The sequence below is a fragment of the Lycorma delicatula genome, chromosome 7 (genome assembly GCF_047948215.1).
Source record: "Lycorma delicatula isolate Av1 chromosome 7, ASM4794821v1, whole genome shotgun sequence".
In the NCBI taxonomy this organism is placed as follows: domain Eukaryota; kingdom Metazoa; phylum Arthropoda; class Insecta; order Hemiptera; family Fulgoridae; genus Lycorma; species Lycorma delicatula.
The window spans coordinates 77,398,510-77,424,686 of NC_134461.1; the positions used below are offsets into that span (position 1 = coordinate 77,398,510).

General features: G+C 29.0%; 1 protein-coding gene across 5 annotated transcripts in view; it reads left to right on the forward strand.

Annotated features, from left to right (window-relative positions):
• Positions 1 to 26,177, forward strand: part of brm (ATP-dependent helicase brm) — a 143,243-nt gene that overhangs the window by 56,116 nt on the left and 60,950 nt on the right. For all 5 annotated transcript variants that reach the window (XR_012757274.1, XM_075372239.1, XM_075372238.1 and 2 more), the window contains exons 7-14: positions 1,573 to 1,711; positions 2,531 to 2,692; positions 5,433 to 5,629; positions 7,790 to 7,934; positions 14,162 to 14,300; positions 15,064 to 15,231; positions 19,112 to 19,241; positions 23,318 to 23,399. Coding sequence is in view for 4 of the 5 variants with exons in the window: in XM_075372239.1 (XP_075228354.1) it covers positions 1,573 to 1,711; positions 2,531 to 2,692; positions 5,433 to 5,629; positions 7,790 to 7,934; positions 14,162 to 14,300; positions 15,064 to 15,231; positions 19,112 to 19,241; positions 23,318 to 23,399 (1,162 nt within the window). In the remaining variant the exon portion in view is untranslated. The remainder of the gene's footprint in view (positions 1 to 1,572; positions 1,712 to 2,530; positions 2,693 to 5,432; positions 5,630 to 7,789; positions 7,935 to 14,161; positions 14,301 to 15,063; positions 15,232 to 19,111; positions 19,242 to 23,317; positions 23,400 to 26,177) is intronic.

Sequence of the window (26,177 nt, forward strand, 5' to 3'; positions counted from 1 at the left end):
TTTTTTTTTTTTTGTACATTGGTGAGCAGAAATGCCTAACAATTTTCAAAATAAATGGCACTTTGGTATTAATGAAACTAATATTATACAAATAATGTATAAAAAATTTTTAATTGAAAAAATTTTTAATATTAACTTCTTAAAAATTATGTCTTCAATTGTTCCTTATTATCTTATATTGCATTATGGGAGTCGGTTTTGAAAACTCTACATTACATATGGAATGTTCTGAATCTCTTGAATATAAGATCAAACTTGCATTGGTTAAGATCATTCAACTTAGCTTATTATTTAGTATATTAAGTACTTTTTAAGTAACTTGACAGAATGTTGCCTGAAGGGAAAATGTCAGTAGAGCAGGATGGCTATCCCAACCTCTTAGGGGAAGACATCTGCCTAGTGACGAGAGCAGGATGGCCAGTTCACATCTCCAAGTTATGCAATTGCATGCTCTGTAAATGAACTACAACCAGTGACCGTACATAATTGGGCTGTGCAGTCTGTAGCCCCATCTTCTTGAAACCACAGAAGTTCTGTTGGTTATGATTTTGGGGTCAAAAAGGTTGTTACTGTCCTTGTAAGAATATGAATTTAATCTTAGTTCATTTCCTTCACAATCTTCAAAGAAATATGACCTAGTTATGTTGACAACAAAGCATATTAAACGGCTAAGTTTTGACTATAATGACCATTATGAAGCTCTTAAGGATTTTCATCTGACAAGTTGTGACAATTTTGCTTATCATCGTCTAGATGAGAATGAGCTTCATCAGAACAAAATAAATTATTCAATACTTAAGGATTTTGAAGAGATTCAGTGAGGCTGTACTCCTATTCTTTGCTTATAATTGTCTGTTATTAAAAAATCTGTAACTTCAATTTTGTAAAAATGAAAATATAAATTTAAATTTCCTGGAAAAACTTCTTGGCTGGTTCAGAGCTGTATCATGCTCATCATTGATCTTCTTGAACTCTCAGTGACTTACTTAACTGCCAGCAGTGTTTTACTCATTACAAACTGATCTATATTAATCTAGTGATTTTTTTGTTGACAACAGAAAGCTTTTTTTCTAAAACTTTGGAAACCCACAAAAGGATAGTTTCGAGATGGTGCATTGAATTGAATTGATTTAACTGCCTATGAAATTCTCATTAAATAGCTGTAATAAATTTAGTTAAATAAGGATCAGCAGCAAAAACATGGAAATTCACTGACCAATATTACATAGCAGACTAAGCTCCAAGTTACATTGTACAAAGAACAGCAGTATTGCTAATATGTAGGTTAAAAATTTCCTTTTTATAACTGTTTGTAGGTGGGTCATTCCAACCCAGTACTTTAGTGAGTGATGCTATAAAGGTAGTTTTTATGTAAACAGCTTAGATTCAATACAATCGGTAAATGATGTTGTAGTTGACATTTAAATTTTATTATTTACTGTAGAACATAACTTCAAATAAATAGGGATTGAGTTAATTTTGGCAAAGTTTGTCATGTGTGATTGATTAGAATGTAACAGTGAAAGAATTTTTATAAAAACATTCTAAATAAAAACTAATGTATATTTTTAGAGTGGCTGCTCGAATAGCTCATCGTATTGAGGAGTTGAATAATTTGTCGACCACAATGTCAGAAGACCTCCGCATCAAAGCCCAGATTGAACTTCGTGCTTTAAGAGTATTAAATTTTCAACGTCAGTTGAGAAGTGAGGTAATTACTCTGCTTTGATCTATTTTACTTTTTTTTTTGTTCAAAATGTTTTTCTTTTAACAAAGCTATATCTTGGCAATTGTACAATATAAGTTTAATTCAAACTTTATTAGAGTGTACATTTAAACATTGTTATACAATTAAGCATATGTTTCTTCAGTTTATAGAAAATACTTCCAGGGTATAGGAAATATTGATTTGCTATAAATGAACTTTTTGTGTCATATCTCTAAATGCAAATGAAAAAGTTGTTCCAGATGTCAAGATGCGAATGGCGTAAATTAAAAGAAAGACTTTTAAAGAATTTATTTCAGAGAAGTGCAAGTTAATGTGACTTAAGTTATATAAATAAATACCAAACATTGTTTTTAAAAAACAGAATAATTAGAAATTATGAGCTGCATTGTATATTTCAAGCCAAATTAATTTAGAATCACTTATTCTTTGTTACTTATTCTTATTCTTCTAATTCTTTTTTTTGTTACTTATTCTTTATTACCTTTTTTCAAAAGGTAACATCTAATTTTTGGTCAATTTTGTTGTGTATATTTCAATGAGCTGCTTATTCACTGAATTTTTAATAATCTTTTTTTTTTTTCGAGTGAAATTATATTTTTACAGGTATTGTTTAGAAATTTGAAGAAGAATAAGTATATTTTAATCTAATAAATCCTTACTTTAATGCGTTTTCAAAAATACAATTTTAAACCTGTTAATTAATTAATTTGTATTAATTTGGTGTTTAATTTTTTGTTTTACATTAAATAGAATTTATAAATTTAGATACATATTTTATGAACCTAATATTAATCCTTACAGGTGATAGCTTGCACTAGACGTGATACAACATTGGAAACAGCTGTAAATGTTAAAGCATATAAACGCACAAAAAGACAAGGTCTGCGAGAAGCAAGAGCTACTGAAAAGTTAGAGAAACAACAGAAATTAGAAGCTGAGAGAAAAAGACGACAAAAGCACCAAGTAAGAATTCTGCTAATACTTTTTAGATTTTAAAAAAAATCAATAGCTAAGATTTCTATCAATCAATACATTTAGATTTCTAAGTTGATTTCTTAGACTTCTTAGTTGTATCAATCAATACATTTTATCAATAAACTTATTTCTACTCTATTTTTTTCTGAATTCTGTTTCACTCCTCATAAAATTGCCCTTCATAGACATCTTTTATCTTTTAGTTTGTGTAACCTCTCAGTGTTATCATCTTTATATCTTACAATCATTATGTTTGCCCATTGTACTTATTTCTTAGTTCGTAATCCTAAATCCTGTCTTATATTCTTGACTACACTTTGTAGAATTACAATTGTTTTTATTATATTGGTCACAATAATAGCTATTGGAGACTTAATAGATATTGTTGTATGGAATCTTGGTTAATTGCAGTAATTGGATCAGAAACTAATTTTCTCAGATGCTCTGAAAATATTTTGTTAAAGTTACAACTTTCACATTTATGATATATATAATTTGTGAACTTTAATCAAAGCAAAACTCAAAATGTACGTCAGATTTGTAAAATTAACACATTTAAACATGTAGAACTTGTAAATGAAAGAAGATATCACTATATTGCTTCAGTTAAGAAGAAGCAGCTTTCATCAGTTAAGATACTATACCATAAATAGAAACTAAAAATTACATTGTACTAAAATTTAGATTTAATTTAATTAACTTGGTATTTGAACTTGAATTTTGACGTGTAATGCCTTTGTTCATAGAGGTTCTGCTGTATACTGTTTTGTCCCATTTAATTCTTTGAACCTCATTTCTTTTTTTTTCACTAACATCTCTACCAAATCATTTTCTAACATTAATTTTTTTATTTTATGTTTTATTATTACATTATGTTTTATTTTATTTCTTTTTAAAATACATGAGGTATATTTAAAAAGTCAATTATAGACTAGAAAGGAAAATAACATACCTAATAACTTCTAATCCTAGTCTCCTTCAAAGTGAACCCTATTTGATTCCTAGCGCAACCCAGCAGTCCTTCCATCACTGGAAACATTTTTTAGCCTTCTTTTGGAATGGCTGCTAGTGTAGTCATTATTGTCAAGTTTTTCATTATTTTCACCTGGCTGTCAAATGATCCTTTCAGCAGTATTTACAGGTTGGGAAACAACTAGAAATCATACGGAACAATGTTTATTGAGTATGGAATCTGCAAAATTTTCAGAACTTGACTAAAAAATTCTGGATTAGATGTTATAATTAGTGAATGCATTATCATGATACAACTGCCACTTGGTTCCCACGGGTCTGGTCTTTTGGGATGGAATGCATCATTTAGGTGATAGAGATTCTCTAAATAGTACTGTTTGGTAATATTTCAGCATATTTATGATGTATAACTCCACAGTAGTGAAAAAAAAATCAGAATCGCTTTCACTTTGCTCTTTTATTTGTATTGCTTTCTTTAACTTTGGGGATGATGATGACTTTCACTGTGACAGTTACACTTTCTGGGTCTTTCTCATTCATCCATGATTCATCACCAGTTAGCATAGTCTTAAGGAAGTTCAGATCACCATCGGTACATTCCAGCATGGCCTATGCAACATCAAAACAAATCTATTTCTGTTAATGTGGAAGCAGCTATGTAACAAATTTTGTGATCTGTCCAAATTGTGAGTACAGAACCTAATCTAATTGTCATTTGCCACTTCTTGGACAGTCAACCATTTACCATTGTCAGACTTTGTAGGTGGGTATTTTTATTTTGGCAACATTGATTGGTCTAGAAAGTACCAGTGGTCACTCTCAATTGAAATTCAGTCATTTTGACAATGGCTATATCATACTAATTTGAATATTCCCTTAGCTTTGTTCCCAAAAACCCACTTAATCTTATGATGTTTCCTTTGCTTTGATTATCAATAAGCTTTTGATAAAATTTGATGCAGTAACGTTGTTCAGCATGTTCCGTCATTAGGCACAAAATGCCTTTTACATAAACACATACACACCCCCACAAACCCACACACTGACTGTTGGACAATAACTGACATGCTCTATGAGGTCACAGAAATACGCATGCGCAGTAGTTGGTAATAGTGCTTTGTTTTATTAAGTTTTATGGTTTACACTTGAATACTTTTCAAGAAAAATAAGATAGCTGGATATTTTTTTCACAGACTTCGTATCTTCTGTATGTTAATTTATTTTATATATACAGATATATAAAAACATTAAGTTACATTATTAACTATAATCAATAGTTTTACTTTATCCTTGCAGCTGTGGTAGGTGTGTATTCAATTTAGCAGGTATAAATTGATGAATCAATAGAATGAAAGTACTATATTAGTTATATGTTCCCTTAGCAATTCCAAGGGTTAGTAATAGCTTATGGTTATTGACACATTTAAAAAATAAACTGATTGTTAATAGGTAGGTTTAATTCTCATCAATCAATATTAATTAATGGCTGTTATAGGCCTGAATACTATAGAAGAGGTGTAGTAAGTTTTACCAGATTGTTTTTAAGATTTGTGAGATCTGTTTTTGATTATCTAGTTTTTTGGCTAATATGATACTATTTGACTATATGTTCTCATATATCCAATGAAATGTAAATCCAGAATCCCAGAATTCTGTAGATATAGGTAAAAGTAGATTGTTTAACATAATTTAATTTATAAAATAATCTCATTAAGAAATACAGAGATTGAAAATCTATTTTCAACTTTTTTTTTAGGAATATCTAAGTACTATACTTCAGCATTGCAAAGATTTCAAGGAATATCATCGTAATAATTTGGTTAAGGTAGGTCGTTTAAATAAAGCAGTGATGAACCATCATGCTAATGCAGAACGTGAACAGAAGAAAGAACAAGAAAGAATAGAAAAGGAAAGAATGAGAAGGCTTATGGCTGAAGATGAAGAAGGTTATAGGTAAGAATAAATAATTAACAAGTGTGTTTTATTTACATAGTCAATTTTTACTAGTTTATTGGATTGTATGCGTACAATTTCTTATGAGGTTGATTTTTAAATATTTTAGTAAAATGTGGCATGTGGGAGTGTTCGATTTAAGTAAACATGTAATGAAATGTAAACTTTTTTTTTACTTATGGTTATAATATAGCATTTATCATGGATTTTACATAAAATTCAGTTTTAGGATACATCATGTAGATGTCATTCACATATAGATACATCATGTGAATGTCAATAATAGTCTGCATTATTGCATTCATGAATACAGATTTACAGTTATTTAATATATTTTGATATATTGATATTTGCTTCAGAATGAACCAGATTTTTAATTTTGATTCATTAATGGTATGAAGGTGATGAGAGAATGTTCTTCTTTTTTTAAAAAGACTACGCTGAAAGATGTGGTGATCTAATTGGCTAAATTGTAACATGTACCAGAATGTGTACCAATTTCCAAGAAGATCTTATAAAGCAAATATTTTTATTCTTGCATTATTGGATGTCTGTCCATTTTGATGAAACCATGCCAATATTGTTCATCAAATACTTACTCAGTTCATCACCAAGAAATAGTTGAATATCATTGCTATACCATTTTTATATCGCAGTAATTGTCTGATCATCATAATCTTGACGTCACAGTGTTTTTTTTTACTGTGTAAAAAAACCGTGTATTGTGTAACATATAAACATGGTTGCTAGTGTAAAAGACAAGAATTCTCCATAACATTGTAGAAGTTTTGTCTGCTAACATAACCATTTCTGAAAGTGGGTTTCATCAGATACCAAGGACTTACGAAGTTTTTATTTTTTCACATTTTGCTAACTATTTACAAGCTAATTTATTAGCTAATGGCTAATGTCTATACTTTGCTATACTAAGCACTATAGACTCTGTTGAAACGAGGTCTGACTGTTTTGACAATTTCTGGCATTCAGGTATTTTTTTTAGTAAGCTTGGATGTTTCTTATTCAGCAGAACCATAGCTTCAAAATTTTCAACCTGTAAATTTACAACATGATGGAACCAGATCATAGTACTGAAATTGAAAGGGGTGGCAAAATTCTTGTGCACAGCATCATAAGAATCATCAATTTTGTAATAAGCTTTTATTTCAAACGCATACTGTATTCCTGTTTAATGCTACATTGTTTTACTAAATAGACACAAATAATCTAATAGCAGTCCTGTTAGCTCAAACTGTTGCTTTGAGGAAACTTGTTTTTATTAAATTATTGCTTGTTATTTAGTGAACAGGAGAGGGTCACACTTTTAATGATAAGGGGCTTTGGTGATTAAGTCTTTAATGAATTTTGCAAACTTTCCAATGTAATGTTTTATAATTGTAACCCTATTTCAAAAGGTACAGTTTCAAAAACCATCAAATGTTTGAAGAAACGGGGAACATTAATAATAGGGGAAAACCAAGGAGGCCTAAATCTGCATTAAATAATTAATCATTAGAGATTTTGCAAGAATTTATTGAGAATCCTCGTTCCTCGACTTAAACAGCATAGTATATTATCTATAGTATGTACTATCTATGCATAGTATATTATTTTTGATGTTATGCGTATATATCTACTTAATGTTAATGTAGTAATTATAATTATAAACAATATATTATAAATTTGACTTCCATTTAATCTAGAAACATAGATTCTAAATCAGTTACATTCCTTAATTGATTTAATTAGTCTGATATTAACTCAATTTTTTTCTGTTCTCTGGTACTTAATAATATTTGTAATAAAATATATATATATATATTATAAATAAAATAAATACCAGAACACAGTTGTAGAATTGATTTATTAACGTTCCAAAAGTATTTTTGCCAACTATTTGCATCATCAGTTGGTGACATTATCATGTTTTATTTAATGTGTTTATTTAATTTCTATAATTTATAATATTATGTATTGGTAAATTTAATCTTTATTAATATTATAATTGTAAAACTGTTAAATTAAATTTGTTTACATATACTTACTTTGTCTACAGTTTGGTGAAGATATGGTATTGTGAATTATTGACATTTTCGTATAACACAATAGTATTATTATATTATTATTATTATTATTGATTTATTTATTGACATTAATTTTCAGGAAACTTATTGATCAGAAAAAGGATAAAAGATTGGCATTCTTACTTTCTCAGACTGATGAATATATTGGTAATTTAACTGAAATGGTGAAGCAGCATAAAGTCGAACAAAAAAGAAAACAGCAAGAAGAATTGAAAAAGAAGAAGGTTTATTATTTTTTTTATTTTAAGCTTAAATTGTACAATTTTTGTTATCTCTAATTTTACAGTTATGTTAAGAAAGTTTTGATGAGTCTGCCGGCCTTCGTGGCACAAGTAGTGGTAGCATCTCGGCCTTTCATTCGTAGATCCCGGGTTTAAATCCCAGTCAGGCATGGCATTTTCACACACTACAAGTCATTCATCTCATCCTCTGAAGCAATACCTAACAGTGGTCCCAGAGGTTAAAAAGAAAAAGAAAAAAATTCACAGTGGTCTTTTCACTGAAATTGTATTTAACGTGTGTTGTGTAATGTAATTAACTGTGTTTTGTTTTTTTTAATTAATCTGGATTTGAAGCAATGAAAGAATTTCAGGTAATGAATTTTTAATATTTAGAAGTTTTTACTCAGCTAATTTTTGCAAGGTTTTTATTATGTTCCAATTTCATGACATGTGAAGCATAGACACATAACAGTGTTAAAGACCAGTCTTTGTTGAATACAAGCTTCAACATAATATCATAGAAAATAACAGTTCAAAATGATTGTTAAGAATTTTTTTAGGGGGTAAAAAGATAATGGTTGTAAAAAGAAATTGAACAAAAATTTTACAATAATTTATAAAATTATTGTAAAATTATTAAATAATTATTGTGAAATTATTATTGTGAGATCGGCAAATTTACTATAACAGTAGATCTGAACTCTAACTCCAATGATGATAGCTGCAGCACTGTCAGTGAACATATGATGGACCAATCATAGCTGACAGGCAACTGTGAGATCATGACAGTATAGGATAGCTTGATGAAAAAGAACCACAGAAAGAAGCTCCTCAAATGTTTTTATTTAATTTATTTTTAATAATAGAATAATTATATTTAATAAGATATACTTTAGTGTTGATCAGAATGAGTGTAGGAAACATAACAGCACTGAATGCCTACAAAAGCAGAAAACTTGATAATTTGGAAATGAAATTGATAAAATTTATAAATAACAGAATTAAATTAGTTAAAGAAGAAATATAGTAATTAGAAAAAAATAATTACTGGTACAATAATGTATCTAGAAACATCATAGTAATATTAAAGAAAACTTTAGAGAGATGAATCCAATATAGTAATGCCAGCAGATCAAATGAAAAGTTTACTATTAGAGAAAAAGTGAGTTACATCAGCTGACATATACAAAAGGATTGTACTGAGAAACATTATCTGATGCTGTTCTACCTAATTAAGGAAAAATAATAATAAATGATTGATGTTGATCTCAGAGGATATTAATTTACAATTTGAATATAACAGAAAATCAAAAGATTAAAAGAAGAATAATGCTGATGGAGGAATTGATTTCAACATATGATCTGATTTACTGTGATGGTAATGTAGCACTAAGTAGTAAGCATTGTTCATTATTATGCAAAATATGTGGAACTTGAAAATTAGTCCTAGATTTCAGTAAAAACATTGTATATTTTAATGTGAGAAAGTTGAAAAACATGTTTTAAAGATACTAATTACAATGATTTATAGAACGAAAGAGTGAGTTGTCATAGGTGTGCTGTTCAGGAAAAACATGGAAACACAAGATGCAAATTTAACTCTCAGTGATGTCTTTGAAGGCAGATTAAAGTTAAAGAAAGCTTTTTATGTGACTTTTAGATTTGGAAATACATTTAATTGTGTAGAAATTAGTAGAATATTAAGCTTTTAAAGATCGAAATGCTAAGAAATATTAATCTCTTACAATTGCATAAAAATTTGTTTCTAGTATTATTGGTTTTAATGATTTCATGCATCCAGCAACAATTTTTTTTGTTTATTCTGCAAAATTACATCATTTCTAACACAGTAGTGAAAATCTATAACAGCTATTTTTGAATATTTCTTGAGGAATGTTTATTTTATTTATTGTTAATTAGTAATCTGCCAATTAAATATTTTTAATATCCTCAGCAGGATTATTTGAAACACACGATAATGCTTATATGTAAATACATGTACGTGATACATTGGTATGTCTTTTTTTCAAAGAAAATATTTGTGAATTAATTTTTATGGCAGTATATTTTCTATGTTCAGGTTTGTAAACCCAACCTGCAAGTATGTATGATGACAAAATTCTATGACAAACATTTCATAATGAAAATACTGCACCAAATAGTTTCATGTATAAAACTAACCATATAAAACTATAAATAATAATATATAAAACTTACATTAATGTACAATGCATAAATTTAAGTTGTCCTGTTAATTACATGTCAGTAATACATAACAATAACACAAAAACTAAACAAGATGTCGACAATCCAAGAACATGTGGTTACAGAGGAGGTTATGTGGAACACAATGCTTTCAACCGCACATCACTAAATATCTCCATTGGCATGTAATTAAAAATGTTCAGTTATTTTCTGAACAGACCTCGTATCCTCCCAGATGAAACCACACTTCAACTGTAAAAAACATAATGTCAAGGATACCTGGGGAATTTTGGTCAGTGAAATGTTTTAACCATTGACAACGATTTAGTCTTTTGGCATGATCTATAAGCTCAGTCCTTACACGCATTACACATTACTTTAGGGGAAAAGTTTCACTTCTTTTCTTAGAGCATTATGTATAAGTCCAATGTCTTGCTGCTGTGCTAACTTATACTTTGATTTTGATCGACTTTTAGTCATAACAACCAAAATATCAAGCAGCTTTCTGTTCATTTAGTTTAGGTGGTCTTCACCTTGATCAGCATCTTCAACAGAGCCTGTGTTGCCTGAAATTTTTTGATAAGAGTTCGAACTGAAATTTTGGCTAGCAACAGGAGTATTTGGAAACTCTTCAGAGAACGTGTGCTTCACTAAATGAGTTTACTTGGCAACTTCATGAAAGACGAGTTCAGTGATAAACATATGTTCCTCTAGCAAAAGAAGGATTACATTTCTTGCACTATTGATTTCAATAAATGAAACAATACAAAATGAGATGAAGGATTTTCAATCACAACTCAACAACTGACATCTTGGTTTATTACTGAGCAATTCCCAACAAACCCACAGCGCAACCAATTTAATGCCAAAAGAACTGAATGCATTGTATAATTGTAAAGCATACTGCAAAGCAACTTTCTGAAGTCACTGTATTACAATTTAGGAACATCCAAATTCTAAAAAACAGGACATTATCATTCAAGATGGAGTGAAATTCAAGTGGAAATAAATGATTATATTCGTAAATCCAGTATATACTTTACTGATGAGGTTGGTATATGGAATAGTAGGTTGGGTTAAGGTTTGATTGGCAGTAGATTTTTTTTTTTTTTTTTTTTTGTAGTAAATAATGGTGACAAGACATTCTCATCTACATTTCATCAGTTCTATAAGAAATTGGTTACACTAATTTTTATATTAATTATTTTTTATTTAATCGGTTATATTTTTATTTATTATGAAATGAAATGCCAAGTTAAATGAGTAATATTGGCAACTAAATATTTTTTATGGAATCATAATTCCTAACAAAAACATTTAATGATTTTTATTGTTAGCAGTGGCCTTAATAGAAAAAATAATTAATATTCTTTTTTTCATTTATCCTGTTGTACTAAAAGGTAAGAAAAGAATCATGTTACACATTCAACTCCTTATGAATTTATTTATCACAAGCAAATAAAGATATTTTAAGAGATCTTAATCATCAGTTCAACTTCCAGAATGAATTCATTGTTTTTTTATTCATAAGGTTCATGTGTTCTAGTAAGTGAAATCTATGAAATATTAAAAAAATAGTCAGTCTAATTGGATGCACCCTACAGTTTTTTTTGTTTTTTCTATTACAATATTGTAGCTGCCACAATGAATCTTAAGCTTGGACTACAATGGCTAGTACAGTGCCTTTTATCCAAACCAAACACATTCAGTTTAGTTTTCATGTGCAGTTGCAAATTACTTTCTTGTAAATACAATTATTATTTTGTGTTAAAAATGTTATTTATTTAAAAGTAATCCATATACTGGATTACTTTTAAATATTTTCTTTTTTTATGAAAAAATACCTAATCATTTATAAAGTATAATCAGCAGAATAAGAAAATATTTATATATGGTATATTTTTAAATGTTACAAAAATATAGGCCTATTCTCAGCAAGTGTAATTATGTCACCAGACAAGTGTTAAATGATAAATTAACTAACATTATAGTTGTCCGACATACATAAACATAGTTTATAATTTATCATGATTTTATTTCTTGTAAAAATAAACACTGACTGATAAGCCAAGTATTATACTTCAGAAAATAAATTACCTTTCTTACAATCATATCAAGATACAATATAGCTCTATTGTTCTAAGAACAATATATACTCTATTGCTAATGTTTTGCTAATTGTTTGCAATTAAATGTGATATAATTTATGTTAATAAGTAAATCAAACTAAATTTAAATATTTAATGTTGAAAATATTAGTTATACATTGAGGTGGTTAAAATTTCAAAAAAATTAAGTTTTGCAATCCAATTAACGCCACGATTCATTTTATGAAGGCTGTCGCTGCTGTGGCACCAACATTGGTTGTGCTGCCTGTAAGTTATTACTTGCCTATTGTTGATGAAAGTTAATTAAATATAAAACTGATAAAAATTAATTGATATTCCTCTAAAATAATGTTATTTCAATGATTTGCTGCAATATCACCCTCATAGTAGTACAGTCCATTTTTTAAAAAATATCACATTATTAAAGCAGCTAAAAGAAACATTTTAAATCTTTAAAAATTTTCTGATCCATTGATTAACTAACTGATCTCTATTCAATATTTTATATATTTTCACTTCTAAACTGGATAGTGAAAATGTGTTTAAAAAATATAGAGTTTTGACCACTTTATTTCCATATCCTGCTGTTTAGAAAAATAATTAGGAAAATGTAAAACAGTAAGATTAGACTCTTTTGTTTATGAGGGGCCAAAAAATGCCCTATTTTTACATTTAACAATGTATAAATTGTGCTAATAATGCTACTTTCCTTCATTCCCTTGAAAAACAAAATAGAATTTTATTGTTTTCAATTATCAGATACTTTATAAAGTAGGGTAAACATTTTAACAATGAAAGAATGCTACATTACTTTATAAATAGAATAGAAACTTAGAGAAGGTAAGCTCCTAATGCATGTAATGAAAGAAGAAGACATGGATGCATCCAACCTGTGCTTTTCTTATTTGTAAATGGAGAAGCTGTAAAGAGGCTACAAATGAATTTGAGGCCAGAGTAAATGAATAATACAAAAAAAAGTTGAAAAATACTGATATTTTCTAATACTGTTATGTTAACGATATGGACTCTTATTTATATTCAAATTAAATTTGAATAAAGTAAAAGAGCATATATAATCAGAAGTTTAAAAATCTAGTTATTTAGGTTGTAAAATAACTAAGAAGGTAAAATTAAGAAAAATGTTTTTGATATCTTATTTTTGAAAACTAAGTGATCAAAAACTGGCTGGTACTACCCTGTAGAATGTTTCGTGGATAAAAAATATATAAAATAAATTTAGAAATTAGGATATATTTATGTGGTAGGTAACACATTATGACAGTTAATCATGGAAAATAAGTAAACCAGAAACAGAAATAAAGATTTTTGAAGTGAGAATTAAAGAAGAATGTTGAAGATTAGGTGAATTGATAAGAATTAAAAATTGAGAAATTTTAAGATTGGTTGAAGAAAAGAAATTTATGAAAAGTCTTTTAAAAAAAAGCCCATGTAGATTAGACTGTATGCAACAAATAATTAAAAATGTATAAGGGATGTTTGAAATTTAAAAAATAGATTCAGGATAGGAAGGAATGGAGTGTGTATCAACCAGTCTGATAATAATTGATGACAAAATAGTTATAATTTGCAGTGTTTAATATCTAGTTACGGTAAAACTGATCTGAAGATTGAATTTTGTTGTTCCCTGTAATTTTTTTGTGGATTATGATTTAATTATTGTCATTTATATAAATTAATCATTTTTTTTTTATAATGTTTTCTATTATTATTTTGCATTCTTATCCAATTCTTTAGAAATCCCTCATGCAACTCTAATAAACCATATACAATCTACTTTCAGAGTAATAAAAATAAGTAATATTAGAATATAGAATATGCATTAGAATATAAGTAATATTAGAATATATAGGTAATTCTTAAAGCAGATACTAATAAAGTAACTTTTCTTATGTTAAGAGAAAGAAAAAGAAGAAACTAGAAGCAGGAGAAACACCAGGTGCTCCTGGAACCACAACCACTAATGGCACCGAAGGTGGTGAGGATGAAAATTCCCAGATGTCTGAAGTACATGTTACAGTTGTGGAAACTGCTACTGGTAATTTTGTATTATTTGATTATTTCATCTTAGATTAGTTATACCAATTAAGTGAAAAAAAAATTGTTGACTTTTTGTTTATCTTTGTATATTTTTGATCATTTAATAAATTTGGTTAATCAATAACGTTTATCAATTAGGTTAATATTTTTATCTGATTTAATTATTCTATTTTTCTATTGCTTTTGTTCTATTTTGTTGTACATGTGTTAAGTAATATTAATAACTTTAGACCTTCAAAATGAAAGTCAGCAATTTTACTACTCTGCTTTAGGGATTGGCAAATACTTAGATATTGAAATAACCATGAAAAAAATATTAAAATAAAAATTTTTTTGGGGTTGTCTTTTCAAAATTATGTGTTATTGCACTTAAGTTAGAATCTGTATTCTATTTCATTCACATTATTTTTATTTATTGTTTTTTCTTCTTTATTCAGGTTTATAACTGTTCCATGTATATAGTGTAAATGTTCAAATTATTCCAAAGTTTCAATCTTTATTTCTGTTTGTTGTATACAATATAAATAATTAAATAATAAAGTGTGCTAATAATAACAAAATTAAGGTAATATTTCAATTGAATTAATGTTTACTTAATTAAAAATTAATTAATTTTATTTAACTGAACAAAAAATATACCTATGTGTTCTGATTATTGTAATGAAATCTTGGTGTTGCTTTAGAAAACTATTTAGTTGTTTTGCTACATATTAATGTATACATTAACATTCATAAAATAATTTAATTGATCTTACTAACAGGTAAACAATTAACTGGTGATGAAGCTCCACTTTCACATGAATTAACTGCTTGGCTTGAAGCTCATCCTGGATGGGAACAGGTTGAAGAATCCAGTGATGATGATGAACAGGGATCGGATGACGAAGAGGGAGGTGAAGAAAATGAAGAAGAAAAGCAGGAATCCCATAGTATGTAGATATATATTTATTATAATATAACGTGCTATGGTAATTGTTAATTACAATTAATTTATAAAAAGTATTTGATAGTTGTATTACGTTAATTATATTGTTTTTCCCCTTCAGTTGGGGTATTTTTAATATTTCTTACAATGTGTAATTTCTAGGAGTTTTAAATTTTTATTTACATATCTTAGTACATACAGTCTTAATGTGTAGATATGAGGTATATCAAGGCAAGAAATATATTTTTAGATTAAATTTTACTGACTAATTATTGAATTCTGCAAATATATAGTTATAATTTTTTTTTTTTTTTAATTCTTTTATTTATAGTCACATCAACAGTTAAAGCCATTAGCAATTTATCAGTGTAATTTAACTGTACTGGTAAATGTGTAGTCTTGGAACAAACTCAGATTGACCATTCCTGAGACATGTGGTTAATTAAAACCCAACCACCAACAAGCACTGGTATCTATGATCTAGTATTCAAATCTGAATAAAAGAAACTACCTTTGTTAGGATTTGACCTGAGAATTTCAACTGAAATCAGCTGATTTACGTCGAGTTTACCACTAGACCAGCCCGGTTGGGTTAGCTATAAATTGTATTAACAATAATAATATGTTAAAATGATTTTATTTTATTATGTTTAAAAAAGAATTTTTAAATCATATTACATCTTAGTTTAGATTTTTGCTGTATAAAGGCTTAGCTTTACAAAAGACATCAAAGTTAGTGAGGGTGACTTTTTGTGCAACCCTTGGATAGAGAGTGCTGTTCAGTCAGCAGTCACCAATCCTCATCCCAAGCAAAGAAGCAGGGGTATTCCATTTTAATTCAACAAATGATCAGTGCTTCATTATATTTGATTTTGATGATATCTCGTATATGATAAATACCCACCTTGTAGTGGCCAAAAAATATTTTTTTATATTTTTAAAAAATTGCTCTCTTGAGTAATAGACTTTTCTAACTTTCCAACAGGTAAAAACAGCCATTTTTGTCACTTTTTCCATAAGCATAGCATTCTTATTTTACATCGTACAGACTGTGAAAAGGAGCTTTTTAGAAAGAGTAAAGATGGAACATCATCTTAGTGTACTCAAAATTCATTTTGTTATATAACCAAATCTTGTAATGTATACTGAAGTTACGTTTAGAAATTGTGTTTTCATATTCTGGGCCCAAAATAAATGAAGGGCATGGGGTAACAGGTCTGTTTTTTACCTTTTAACTCTTAGGTAAAATTTGGACGTCACAGAATGTCCTTCATAAAAAAAAAATGGCCGCCAAATCATACAATTTTGAAAAAGTCTCATTTTTGGGGCCCAAAAACCACATGTGGGACAGGTGGAAAAAATCTGAAATCTTTACAGCAGTAAGTACTTTTTTGTACTTAAAAACAATATAGAATTTATTTTGTTGCTCAAAGAGATTGATGAGTAATGAACCCAACAAAACCACTAAACACACAGTCCATCTAACCATAAACAATGTATTTCCAAAAATGCTGATGTTACATATTTTTTTCACATTATAAAAATTACAACTAAACTCATTAGAATGAATAAATTGATAATAAATAATCAATTACAAAATGATAAATAGTCAATTACAGAATGATAAATAATAATTACAAAATGATAAACAATTCAAATACGTTAACAAGTTGTTCAATTCACTTTTACCTTATTGTATTCCTGCTAATTAAAGTTATGAATAAATCTTTCACTTTTTGATTACAAACTTAACTTAGTGCTCCTGCCGTTTTTTTATTGAGTAGAATTGATAAGTCCTCATTCATCTTTGGTGTAATGTTGTGTTCTCTTCCAGTAGTTGACAGAAAAAGCTCTAAAGACATGAGAATCATTAAAATATTTTCAAGTTGAACCCATGTTTGAATATCCCTCAATGATTTCTTGAATGAAGTACCAGGACCCTGCAGATGGAAAAAGTTTATCTGATATTCCTCTTCATTTTCATGTATTTTGACTTCAATGACTTTGTCTAACACCACTTGCCATCGTATACGCAGCAGACATAATTTTTACATTTTGGCTTTGGTAAACCTGTTTACGCAATCAGAAACACTAATTTCCTTGTGTACTGATATTAACGTAAATGTTTCTGAATCAGAGGTCGCTCGGACTTTCAGAATACATTTTGACTTGTTGGAACATAACTGTGAAAGATTCTTGTGTCTGGGGACTGTTCTGATTACCTGATAACAAGAACTGAGGTATTCTTCAGTCTCTTGAACGTAAATTTTAACATTTTTAATATTGTCTTTGCAGTAATTGTACATTTCAGAAGGTGTAACAATTTGATTGTTAAATGTCCTTTTAAGGCTTGCTTTAGTCACAGTCCTTTTTACAGTTCCATCAATACTATCACATGATCCTTTTCAATAGTATGAGGCAAAAAAAAGTCATTCAGTTGTGATTTCAAAATCTTCTTGATAGTAGCACAAATTTATGAATTTTTTTGTTTTTATATTGGGCTGAGGAGCCATCAAAAAAAAAGTTGTTTAACTTGTGGAAACAAGTGTTTTTAATTTGCTTTTGGAAGCAGAGGAACAGTGTAGTATTGTGCTTCAAGTACTCACTAATCATACAGTAGCTTTGGCTTTGTAATTTTCCTTCCTTTTTAAAATATATGAGAAATGGATGTACTGTGGCATAAGGTTTTGATCAGTGTTATGAGCGGACTTCATCCTATATCAAAAAAAGAAAAATTTTGAGAGAGTCTCCCATTACAATACATTCACCCTCCAACAAGTTTTCCTTTTTAATGTTGAGGAAATTAGCTTGCAACAAAATGATGCCTTTTTGATGATTATGCAAACATTCATGTCTATTCATTTTTGTGTTTAAACATGAGTTTGTGTGTATGACTCTTACTTTAAGTAACAAACTATCTAGAATATAAGCTATACTATTATAGACATATCAAATTATTTTGTATAGTAGGTAGTAGTATAGTAGTAACTACATTATTTGAAAAATACATGCTGTGAATTTTATGAACTGCTAAAAACATCATTCCTTCTAACCATGAACAATGGTTCACGGCTAGAAGGAATGTTTTGATGATGTCATTACTCGTCAACCCCTTTGAGTAACAAAATAAATTTTATATGGTTTTAAAGTATATAAAAAGTTCTTACTGCTGTAAAAATTTCAGACTTTTGTTCCACATGTGGTTCTTGGGCCCCAAAAATAAGACATCCTCAAAATTTTACGATTTGGCGGCCATTTTTTTTTTAATGGACACTTGGTAAAAGTCCAATTTTTTTATAATTGTTACTAATACCTAAGAGTTAAAAGGTAAAAAACAGGCCTATTACCCTAAGCCTTTCATTATTTATTTTGGGCCCAAAATATGAAAAAACAATTTATAAGCGTAACTTCTGTAAGCATTACACAATTTGTTTATGTAACAAAATAAATTTTGAGTACACTAAGATGAAGTTCCATCTTTACTCTTTCCAAAAAGTACTTTTTGATCTCTGTATGATGTAAAATAAGAATGCTATAGCTCATGGAAAAAGTGATGAAAATGGCTGTTTTTACCAGTAAAAACAGTAAAAACTAGTATAATAGTCTATTACTTAAGATAAAAATATTTTAAAGATATAAAACACATGGTAACAGCTGATCCATTTATCATGATATCTGTCCAAGGAAGAAAGGGAAATGATGAAGATGAAGAAGATAATCAGGAAAGAAGACAATCAATTCACTGAAGGACAATTCACTGATTGAAGTAGTTAACCATCTTGCCTGGAACTACATCTTTTTTTTAATATTATATTTAAAATAATGATGAAATGTGCTTTATCTGTGTTCATGTAGTAATGCATTTGTTTGTTCTCTATTTGTAGCTAAATCAACCTCAGAGGACAGTAGTAATAGCAATAGGTCTGATGAAGACAAAGCGAGAGACGTAATTAAAAAAGCCAAAGTAGAGGATGATGAATACAAGACCACTAGTGAAGAGCACACTTACTATAGGTAAGATTTTTATTGAGAAAGTACTGCGTGAAAAAAGGACGCTATTAGTTCTTGGAGTTGAACCATTGATGAAAAATCAATATTCAGATATAAGGTGTTAATTTTTTTATGTTTATATTTTTGTTTTTCAATATTCTCTTGGTTTTATTTTCAATATAAAATGAAATTTATTTTATTGTGAATTTATGTAATGATGCTTCCTGTATGAATCATGAGACCTTGCTGATGGTGAGAGGGCTTGAGTGCTCAGTGATACAGAGTAGCTGGACCGAAGGTGCAACCATATCGGAGAGGTATCTGTAGAGCCAGACTAAGGAATGATTCCTGAAAGAGGGCAGCAGCTCTTTTAGTAGTTGTTAAGGGCGCGTAGGTCAGGGCGACTTAAATGACCATTTCACCATCACTCAATCTTCTGAGTACTGCGAAGCTGAAAGCAATGGAAAACTATAGCTGCTTTTTTTTCCAAGAAAATGTAACTCTGCATTTTCATAAGAAAGATGAAGGTGCCTTCCTTGGAAAAATATTCCGGAGGTAAACTAGTCCCCCGTTTGGATCTCTGGGTGGGGACTACTAAGGAAGGGGTCACCAGAAAATTAAAAAATAACATTCTGCTGCGAGTCGGAGTGTGGAATGTTAGAAGTCTAAAAAAAGTTGGTAGGTTAGAAAATTTAAAGAGAAATATACTTAAAAGAAGAGACAGACAGACTTATAGGCCACATATTAAGACATCCTGGAATAGTCAGTCATTTTAATATTGGAGGGACAGGTAGAAGGGAAAAATTATGCAGGCAGGCAACGTTTGGAATATGTAAAACAAATTGTTAGGGATGTAGGGGGTATACCAAAATGAAACAACTGGCACTAGATAGGATATCTTGGATAGCTGCATCAAAACAGTCAAATGACTGAAGACAAAAATAAAGAATATAATGATGATTGTTTATGTTGTAGTTTATTAATCTGAATCAGTTGCTGATAGAATGTTGAAAGAAGGTTTACAAATTAATTTAGCAATTTATTGTAAAGTAATTATACAGTAATTTATTACACAAGATAGTTTGGTGCTGTTACTGCCAATTATAATAAAAATGTCTTACTTAATAAATTCATTTTAATAAAAATGATTTCAATTATCAAAAACTATTAACGTTATTTTTGATTAAGTTAATTAATTGCTGAATTATCTCTTATTTGCTATTTGGAAAGTAATTTTACATTCTTTCCTGCCAAGCTACTAAAACTTAAAGATAGGGAAATTTAAACTTACCAGTTTTAATATTAATTTGAAGCTAAACCTATACTTTTGTTGAAAGTTTAGATCAAAAAACAAGTTCCCTGTTAGGAAATTCTGTATTTTGTGCGTATGCCTAATTTAGAATTTAAAAAAACCTTGGAAGTAGTTCTTTGCACTAAAAGGATCTTATTATTCAATTTTCAAGCTTTGGTTTCAGTGTTGGGAAAATTATCATGTGCAATGAGAACTTTTCAATATTATAGCGGTAAATGTTCAATTCAATTTTATGGATAACCATTGGGTTCATGTATATACCTATTTAATGAGTATGTGCTTTTATATAACTGAATGCAACCTGTTCAAGAATATACCTTAACTTGTTTTTGAAGATGTCTGCTCCTATTTCTTGTGTACATTAAACATTATTTTTCAGTATTATTTAATTATTCATGTTGATTGCTAATCCCACAGATTACTATGTGTCATCCATCAGTGATTTACTTTTTAATGTAAAAAAAAAAGTTTCCATTGAAATTTATCTGTAGTTGGTGTGTGGAAAATTATGAAAAATGAGAAGATTTATGAAATTGGTGTTGATTATTCAGTTAAAGGAGTACAACCATGATGAAGCAAGATGTGGTCTCGTATCTGTTATCACTGAAATTTTTTTTATGCTGAAAAATATTCTTTTGACTGATTATCTGCCTCATGGAAAAACTAATAATCTTCAAAGATACTGCAAAACCTTTGAAAAGTTATGGCACATGTTTGTCTGATCCATGATAATGTGCATACTCATATTGCTCAAAATAACAGATATGTTGCAAATGTTTTGGTGGGAGACATTGAACTTCTTTCTATAGTCTGGACCTACCACAGTTTTCCTGAAATTAAAGGAATTCGAGCAGAAAATACATGCATACTGATGAAGATGTCCATTAAGAAAATTTACGCTAATTCGTTCAAAGACTGCCTGCAAAATTATCAATAAGGGTGGGTAGTCATGCTTGTCTCATTTTCTCAGAGATGCTGGGATGTTGAGTGGGATTGTGTTGAAAAATTGTTTTAAGACATTTTCACTGTAAAAGCAAAGATTTTGATTTACAACAAATTGTTGTTAATATGTAACAGAACAATTCTTACTTAAAAAGTGATCCTCATATATGCTTTGTTCTTTAGTCTTGCGCAAATTTTATTTTTTAAAAGTCTTTCATTTACTTGGTTAAAACAAAACTTGGTTTTATTTATTTTCAACAAATTGTTTCAATATAAATGTATTGTTAATGATAGTAATTATTACATTTTTACTGTTAGTTATCATTTTCAGTGTCTGTTTTGTTGGCACATTTAACATCACTTATATAGTCCCTGTTTATTTATACAATTTCCATTAAGTTAATACAAAAAGTTAATAAATTAATAGTAGCGCCAAAATAAAGCTATAGACAGTTTTAAATTGGACAACACAAAACATTAATCTACCGGGTTGGTTTAGTGATGAACGCATCTTCCCAAATCAGCTGATTTGGAAGTCGAAAGTTCCAGCGTTCAAGTCTTAGTAAAGGCAGTTACTTTTATACAGATTTGAATAATAGATCATGGATACCGGTATTCTTTGATGGTTGGGTTTCAATTAACCACACATCTCAGGAATGGTCGAACTGAGACTGTACAAGACTACACTTCATTTATGCTTATACATATCATTCTCTGAAGTAATACTTGAACAGTAATTCCCGGAGGCTAAACAGAAAAAGAAAGAAAAGAACATAAAACACTGTGCTTTTTGTAACAATTTAAGGTAACTGGAACATAATAAATATCTTTCTTCCCCATTAATGGCCAATTGACTATAATATTTATAAAACTGGAATGGTATAAGCAAGTTTTAATGAATTACCAGTTTTGCTTTGCTACATAGTATATATAATATAGCACTTTAAAACCACATCAGTTAAATTCAAAAAATAATTAATTAATTTAATATCACTTACTTAATAAAAAAAATATTCTAAGAAATTAATATAGGAAGCGATTATATGTTTCTACGTCATCATTATATTTCCAGAGAGAAAAAAAAAGTGTTTAACTAAATCAAAATTTAAGTACAACAGAACGATCAAAAAAGCCCAAGAATAGCCGCCATAAAATGTTTTTCAAAACAAAGTAATATTAACAAATAAACAATGTGATCGCATAATTGTGTTAACAACTTTGTACATCAGTATGGAAAACCATTGTTCACAGATTTAAAGGTTGTTACTAGATTTCAGCAGGTTTAACGGTTATATGATTATTCATTTTCTAACTGTCAGTACCATTCTAATTTTAATAGCACTGTATATAAGCAAATAAATGTTTACAATAATTTTATCTTCATCAGTCTAATAAACTCTACATTTGGTAATGAACTATAAAGACAATATTTCTAATTTCTCATAACCAGGTTAAAATGATTATGGGAAAGGGTATAAAATGGTTAGAAAGGGTAGTGGGATACAATTAAAAGAATAATACACAGCATACCTTTTATTTCCTGATATTGAAGGAAAAATGAATTTCTTATGTATTAAAGTTGTAAAATGTTATGTATCACTTATTTATGCAGTTTTTGAAAAACAGTAAAGAACATCTGTTAAGTTAACTAATATTTACCAGAAAGTTTTCTTTTTCCCCCCTTAAAAAAAGTAAAGGTTTTTGTCAACTGTTTAACTGTTTTTGTAACTGCAAAACAAATTATAAAATGAGGTAGGAGTTGAACAATACTTTGTGTTAATCATATTTCATGTTGAAATGTTTTCTGTTATACTTATACGTTTATGACATTATTTTATTTTTTCAGTATTGCTCATACAATTCATGAGATTGTGACTGAACAGGCTTCTATTATGGTGAATGGAAAATTAAAAGAATATCAAATTAAGGTTTGTAATAATTGTCTTTTTAGTTTTAATACTTTTTGGCCTAAAGCCTTTTTTTTAAATTAGATTGTTAGTTTAACTTACCTTTTTAACCATGAATGAAAACCGTTCATTAGTAAATTAACCTACTAAAATTAGAGATTGTTTTATCCAAAATTGCTTGCTTCCTTGTAATTTTATAGTACACTAAATATTTTTAAAAGACCTTTTCTAGAACTAATCAATCACTGCTTCAAATAAGAATAGAAATTTATTTTGCAAAGGTAGCTAGTGTTTTGTTTGAAATGGAGGATTTTTAGTTTTCAAATAGCCTTTTAATTTTGTTTCTGTACTGAATATCAATCAACTTTTTAAAAATATAATTTATTTTTTCTTCATTAGCGCTCATAATTTTTATGCAATTTGAATTTCATTGACTTCATCAAAACCATACCCAGATAGATCAGTTAGTTATCATATAAGATAAAAAAATATTTGTGTTATTTTTTTAACACAAATTGACTTTGCCCTCAAGAGGATCTGCTTGATTGGACATAACAGTGAAAGTAAAACCACGATTCATTACAAGTAAATGGTTCTCTTAAAGAGCTACTTCATATGAATCTATCTCTGCTGTGGATACACACACCCCTTTTTCTTAGACATTTACTGTAAACTATAAAAGTAGAGGTGAGAATATTAAAAGTATTTGCTGCTATTATCAGGATTATGTGCTGGTAAGTGACTGTTCTGAGTCATTCCATTTTATATGATAAAACTTTTTCTCCATAAAGGCCTTATCATTATTGTAAAATTTCAGTTAAATATGACTGCTTTACTTTTATTATCATTTAGAAAATTTTATTTAATGTATTTCTTTGGAGCTGAGATATTTAATGTATTTCTTTGGAGCTGAGATATTTAATGTATTTCTTTGGAGCTGAGATACAAGCTTTAACATCCTACTTGTTTATAGAAATTCAAGTTACTTATTTCAGCTTAAAGTTGTTAAGACATTTGAAAGACCCGTGTTTAAAATAATTCAAAATTCATGGCCAGTTACTGTATTCTTGTTATTAATATTTGAGAAAATTGTATCTTGTAGCACTTGATTCATGGCCAGTTACTGTATTCTTGTTATTAATATTTGAGAAAATTGTATCTTGTAGCACTTGAAGAGTACTTGTGTCATTGTGTCTACCTTAGGATCTTCCCATGGATGCAGTCAGTCAATATTTAGTGTTGTACGTGGTATATCCAGAAAGTAAATTTTATTTCTGAATATTGTCACTTCAGTGAAATGATCCCAATTCTACATGTGCTTACTGAGTTGCTTGGTATATTAGAAAGAGGTTGATGCCATTCTTATTCAGTTGTCAAATGTCTGTACACTTTTTAGTGTATGTTTATAATGTTTAAGAAAATCAAGACAGTTGCCGCATATGAAATTTCATTTCTTGAATTCAAGAAACATTAAAAATTTTGGTTTAATGTAACATCAGGTTTGTGATTTTGATGAAGAAAATGCAGTGAGTGATTCCATGATAAAGAGTTGGTGTGATGATTCAATGAAGATAAAATAATGTGGAGCAAGTGAACATTTTTGATTACTGACTGATATGTTCAATTAATGACAAGATTAAAGAAAAAGATGATTCAACTTCCCATCTCTTTCCTGCATTTTCAGAAATTTCATTTTTCACTTATACATGAAATTGTATCTGAGAAATTGAATTATCAGAAATTTTGTGTTCACTGGGTGTCTAAGATGCTTATGTAAAATCACAAATCAAGATGGTTAGGCAGGGTAATGGAATTTTTTACTCTATAGAAGAGAAAATGACACAACTGCTTAAGCCATGTAATTAGTGGGGACAAGTCATAAGTGTCACATGTAACACGTGAAATGAAATGATATCTATGGAATGGGAACACACTTTGTGACTCTAAAAGTCAAAATGCAAGCCAATGATCCCACTCTTAAGATCATGTGCATTATGTTGTAGGGCAAAAGGGTTTTGCTTGTTGACTTCATGAGACTGCTCAGCTCAATCAATAGTGATGTCTATTCTGAAATGTTGGAAAAATTGAGTCCTGTAATCCAAAATAAGTACTGTAACTTGCTTACCTGGGGAATTATGTTGTTTTATGACAAAACTTGCCTACATGCTGCTACCACAATGCAACATCTCACGACCTTCAACTGAAAACAGTTTGATAAACCCTTATACAGCCTGAACCTTGTAACAAGTATCTATTACCTGTTCCTGTCACAATCTTCCTTGTTGCCAACAGTTCCATGATGATGGTCATAACGTCAAACAAGTTGTTAATAAATGGCTTGCACCTAAGTTGGCGTCATTCTATGAAGGGATACAACTTTGATGTTCCTGTTATGATAAGTACCTCTACATTTTGGAAGCTGTGTAGAAAAATATAGTTAAATTTGTATTTAAGCGCTACAAATTTTATAAATATGTTCTTTATCTTTTTTAATAGTCCTTCAGAATTACTTTTTGAATAACCTCTCAAAAAACTTATAGTAATTTCTGCTACTAATCTTTCAAATTTACAGCATCAAGATAGTGTTAGAAATTTTTTGTAATGAAAATCTCTTTATGAAACACTAAAAGTAAGATTACATTGTGATGTCATGCTTATTAGACTCAGTCCAGCTTCTCAGTTATATCCTCTAAGAAAATGTTTTTATTATATGGCAGATCATTTAAAACCCATTGTTAAATTATTGCATGCCCTTATACATATTATGTCTTATAATCTCTTCAGATTTTAAATTGCATA